Below are 5,646 nucleotides of genomic sequence, written 5' to 3' on the forward strand. Positions count from 1 at the left end.
TAAATGTCCAGTTGATAATGACTATTATGCTATTACATTGTTAAATTATTGTTATTTGCAAATGAAAATGTAAAGAGAACCACAAAGGTTAGGAATAGGAAGGGTAGATAAGTCTAAACGTCTCATCACAGTTTCCACAGAGACACCAAACCTGCCTTCCATTCACTTCCTCCCTCACACAAAATAGAATGGGGTTTGATCACCTCAGAGGATATATATGAGCTACAGTTGAAATGTTTTAATAGCACCACCACCGGTGAGGAAAACCTCTTCAGCAAAATGAAGCAGTTTCTTGTAGCGCTGATTTGTCTCAGCATGCTCAACATTGTTTTGTCAGGAGGTGAGTGAATTTTTTTATATGTTTATTCTACACTTCTGCTTATTGTTTGCTTTTAAATCTGTCACTTAAGTAGTATTTGCAGGGCACCTCATAAATTCTAAACAATTGGTTGCTATTTTTCAATTCCAATCATAATGCCATTTAGAACATTGTATTGGATCCACTTCTAAACAAATATTGGATTGCTTTAAATGAACCAGCAAGCCATATTTTTTTCCACAATATATCCAGAACATCTTTTAGCCTTATTTTAAATACATTTGCAGTTTCCTGCTGTTAATTGTGTTTTTGTGATTGAAACAATTGCTGAATTACCACAACAGTGCAACAGTTAATGGTTCTGTCTTGCCGTTCCACCAAAGTAGGTCTCTAACCTCACATGCTCTCCGTGTGGCGTTTGCATATTTTACCTGTAACCACAAGGGTTTCCTCCAGGTGTTCTGGCCTTTGCTCATATCCCAAAATTGACTATTGTAAATGAATCCTAGTGTAGTTAAAAGATAAAAGAATGTAAAAGAAATTGATGGACATGAGTGAGAAGATTCAGGAAAGTAAGACAGAGAATGGAAATAACAGGGTTACTATGCTAGGTGCTGACATGGAACCGATTGGCCAAATCTTCTCCTCATGTTTCACAGTGAGCAATATATCAGGTGGCAACATATTTACTACAGTTGTAGTGTATATATTTCTAAATTTCCAATTTAAATATGAAAGTAATCTGAATTGTCTTGAAGGGGGTTTTAATATCTCATTACAGTTTTCAATATTACTCTACTCCAAACATGTTCGGCAAGCATTTCCACTACTAGAAGAGGGGCAAAGATTTACTTCATCTTCCTTACTTACAGCCCAATTAATATAGATGAAGATCCAGTGCACTTTATACTCAGTATTGATCTCTATTCAAACCAGCAATGGCTATCACTGTCTTCAATTATTTTTACAATGCAGCATCACCAAACAGCAATGCGTAATGCAATTAAGGAAACGCGAGGCAGATCACTATATCTAATACAATGTGTTTCTGTTCCAATATGCTTATCTTTATGAACCAGTTTTATCCGCACAGAAAACCAAGCATATCAGGCACGCTTTTTAAAAATGGAGGGAGAGAGAAACCGGGGAATGATAGACCGGTTAGCCTAACATCAGTGGTGGGGAAAATGCCAGAGTCAGTTATCAAAGATGTGATAACTACACATTTGGAAAGTGGTGAAATCATTGGACAAAGTCCGCATGGATTTGTGAAAGGAAAATCATGTTTGACGAATCTCATAGAATTTTTTGAGGATGTAACTTGTAGAGTGAATAGGGAAGAACCAGTGGATGTGGTATATTTGGATTTTCGAAAGGCTTTTGACAAGGTCCCGCACAGGAGATTAGTGTGCAAACTTAAAGCACACGGTATTGGGGGTATGGTATCGATGTGGATAGAGAATTGGTTGGCAGACAGGAAGTAAAGAGTGGGAATAAACAGGACCTTTTCAGAATGGCAGGCAGTGACTAGTGGGGTACCGCAAGGCTCAGTGCTGGGACCCCAGTTGTTTACAATATATATTAATGACTTCGATGAGGGAATTAAATGCAGTATCTCCAAGTTTGCGGATGACACGAAGCTGGGCAGCAGTGTTAGCTGTGAGGAGGATGCAGGGTGACTTGGATAGGTTAGGTGAGTGGGCAAATTCATGGCAGATGCAATTTAATGTGGATAAATGTGAGGTTATCCAATTTAGTGTCAAAAATAGGAAAACAGATTCTTATCTGAATGGTGGCCAATTAGGAAAAGGGGAGGTGCAACGAGACTTGGGTGTCATTGTACACCAGTCATTGAAAGTGGGCATGCAGGTACAGCAGGCAGTGAAAAAGGCAAATGGTATGCTGGCATTCATAGCAAGAGGATTCGAGTATAGGAGCAGGGAGGTACTACTGCAGTTGTACAAGGCCTTGGTGAGACCACACCTGGAGTACTGTGTGCAGTTTTGGTCCCCTAATCTGAGGAAAGACATTCTTGCCGTAGAGGGAGTACAAAGAAGGTTCACCAGATTGATTCCTGGGATGGCAGGACTTTCATATGATGAAAGACTGGATTGACTAGGCTTATACTCGCTGGAATTTAGAAGATTGAGGGGGGATCTTATTGAAACGTATAAAATTCTAAAGGGATTGGACAGGCTAGATGCAGGAAGATTGTTCCCGATGTTGGGGAAGTCCAGAACGAGGGGTCACAGTTTGAGGATAAAGGGGAAGCCTTTTAGGACCGAGATGAGGAAAAACTTCTTCACACAGAGAGTGGTGAGTCTGTGGAATTCTCTGCCACAGAAAACAGTTGAGGCCAGTTCATTGACTATATTTAAGAGGGAGTTAGATATGGCCCTTGTGGCTAAAGGGATTCGGGTACGCAGAGAAGGCAGGTACAGGGTTCTGAGTTGGATGATCAGCCATGATCATACTGAATGGTGGTGCAGACTCGACGGGCCAAATGGCCTACTCCTGCATCTATTTTCTATGTTTCTATGTTTCTATCAGTTCTTCCATTCTATGTCCATTTTACCAACCCTAACTGTAAAATCTGCTTATTAAAGGTTAGTTCAAAACAAATTGTGAACTTTGTCATTCATGATACTAATAGGAAAACATTAAGAATAAAACCAGTATGTCTCTATAAGTCTTCAATAAAATAAAAATAATTTTATTAATTCAATTTTGTGATTTTTTTTCAATTTTTTCTATTGCAAATGCAACCAATTAAGAATGGGATAATTTGCTGCTGTTTGAACAAATCTCTATTGAGTAATAAACTCGAACCTCAATACAATAGCTCCTATGGTGACGATGACATATTTTGCTGCTCGACATTATTTTTCCTGTCCTCCAAGTGGAAAACTCAATCAGTGAAGAGAGGGAATTTTAAACTGTGACTTGAGCCAAATTTGTTGATATAGTAGTCATTCAGCATCCAGGAAAGCAACATTCATCTCCATCATCCTGTCTTTGGTTTATAGACAGAGCATGTATCTTACACAGAGTGATGGGTATCTGGAAAGCACTGCCATGAAAGATAGTGGAGACAAGTATGACAGAGCCACTTAAAAGGTTCTTAGATAGGCACATGTATGTGCAGAAAATTAAGGGATATGAACATTCTGTACTCTAACCTTTTACCTTTTCTCACCTGCCTGTTACCTCGCTGGGACCATTCTCCTTCCCTTTCTCCTATGATCCACTCTCCATTCTCATCTCATTCCTTCTTCTCCAGCCTTTGATCTTTCCCACCTGCCTGGCTTCACTTATCATATTCCTGCTAGCCTCCTTCCCCTCTTCCCATCTTTTTATTCTGACATCTTCCCCCTTCCTTCTCAGTCCTGAAGAAGGGCCTTGGCTCAAAATGCTGACTACTTATTCATTTCCATATTTACTGCCTGACCTGCTGAATTTCTCCGGCATTTTGTGTGTGTTGCTTTGAACACAGAATGAGCTTGGTTAGGAATTTAATTACTAGTTCAATTATTTAAGTGCTATACTGTGGTCTGAAGCACTTGTTCTTTTGCTGTACTATACTGTACACCTTCCCATTATCACCCCAAAGCTTCTCTTTTTCAGCTCCGACTCGTATACTGACCAGCTGTTGCAAGAACTATTCAAAGAGAGTCCCCTCCATCGACAAAATCCAAGAATATAAAATCCAGACAAATGAAGGCTCTTGCAAGATTAATGCTGTAATGTAAGTTTTTCTCTTCTTCTGAGGATCTTGCTTTACTGAGGAGTGGAACATGCCTCTATTTGATTACGTTTAACTTGGCACAGGTGTTGCATACCAGCTACCACGTGGCTTTGACAGAACAAGGTCTTGGTCCAATGACAAGGACTTCCAAGTCAACAGGATAGCAAACTCTGCTGCAAAGATTTAGTATGCACACATTCTAATATCTCAGTGGCTAGCATTGGATCCTAGTTTTATGTTATTATTATTCTCAGAGCATTGTATGAAAATTTAATCCATTTCTTTTCAGATTCACAGTTGGGGACAAACGTATCTGTGCAGATCCAAAAAGGAAACGGGTCATTAAAACTTTGAAACAACTCCCAGAAAAGGAATAGAAGATGAAAATGATGTTGATTCTCTGAGATTAAACTACCTGTGAAATGAAGGAAGTTTTCAAATACTTAATATTATGCTCTGTCGTATTTTACACATATCCTTGGAAAGTTTGCACATGGAAGCAGCGTCTGCATTTATATCATTAAATTGTGAATCAGCTTCATCTTATCTGATCCTCTCTGATGTTTGAACTGTTTCTGTACATCTCCACTACCACTACCACCTTTCCACGTGCCATTAGAGTTAGGTATGCATATTGCAAAATAAATAATAAATAAAATCCGATTGTCTTCCATGCTTCTATCAATGTTGAGCAATAGCAGTTAATCAAGCGTAAAATTAGTACTTTCTCACTGATGAAGAGACAGATCTTTCACATGCTCCCATGAAATTTACCAAAGAGTAAGATCTCCATCTGCCATACAAAAGCTTGAACCTCAGTGCTGCCAGTGTGGACCTCTACAAGTATATGTGTTCTCATCTCCAAAGAGGTTTACAAATTGTACATTAAAATCGCATACTTACATATATTGTAAGTAATGCTTGAGCATAAAGGGACCACGTAGATCAAAGCAATGATATTTTGTAATTTCTCCATTGAAAATGGCTTCACTGTCAGGTAGTGAAAAGTCATTCATGTTAACTGTTTCTTCAGAGAAGATTGAATGAAGGATGGGCCCCCTTAAACTAACTGGATAGAAAAGAATTTATTTATTTTCAAGATTGATTGCATAATAGCCCACATAATTTGCATGCAGGAAATATCCTGAAATTTCAAGCTTTTGTTTAATGTCACTTTTTTAGTACTTTATAACATCCCACAAAGAGAATTCTTCTACTTAAGTCAAAAAATATAGTTATGTATTTTAATTATAATTTCCTGGCATTTATTTTCTGTTTCAATAAAGTGTGGATTTATCATTTGTAAATAGATCATCTCTGTTTATCATTAGCCTTGTCTGTGTCTGCTATATTGAAGTTCAAATCTGAAAGTTCAAAACATATTTATTATCAAAGTATGTATACATTATACAACCATGAGATTCTTTTCCCTACGGACAGTGAAAAAAACAAAGAAACCCAAAAGAATCAGAATCAGAATCGGGTTTAATATCACTGGCACATGTCATGAAATTTGTTAACATTGTGGCAGCAGTACAATGTAATACATGATAAAGACCATAAGACGTAGGAGCAGAATTAG

The 5,646-nt window shown here is 38.1% G+C and overlaps 1 protein-coding gene across 1 annotated transcript; it reads left to right on the forward strand.

Annotated features, from left to right (window-relative positions):
- Nucleotides 1-218: 218 nt before the first annotated feature.
- On the forward strand, nt 219-5,350 carry LOC134344847 (eotaxin-like). The gene is made up of 3 exons (XM_063044957.1): nt 219-340; nt 3,944-4,064; nt 4,354-5,350. Exons 1-3 carry the CDS (start codon nt 280-282, stop codon nt 4,439-4,441), a joined length of 270 nt encoding a protein of 89 aa, XP_062901027.1. The 5' UTR covers nt 219-279; the 3' UTR covers nt 4,442-5,350.
- Nucleotides 5,351-5,646: the final 296 nt, after the last annotated feature.

Source organism: Mobula hypostoma, chromosome 4 (genome assembly GCF_963921235.1).
Source record: "Mobula hypostoma chromosome 4, sMobHyp1.1, whole genome shotgun sequence".
Taxonomy (NCBI): Eukaryota; Metazoa; Chordata; class Chondrichthyes; order Myliobatiformes; family Myliobatidae; genus Mobula; species Mobula hypostoma.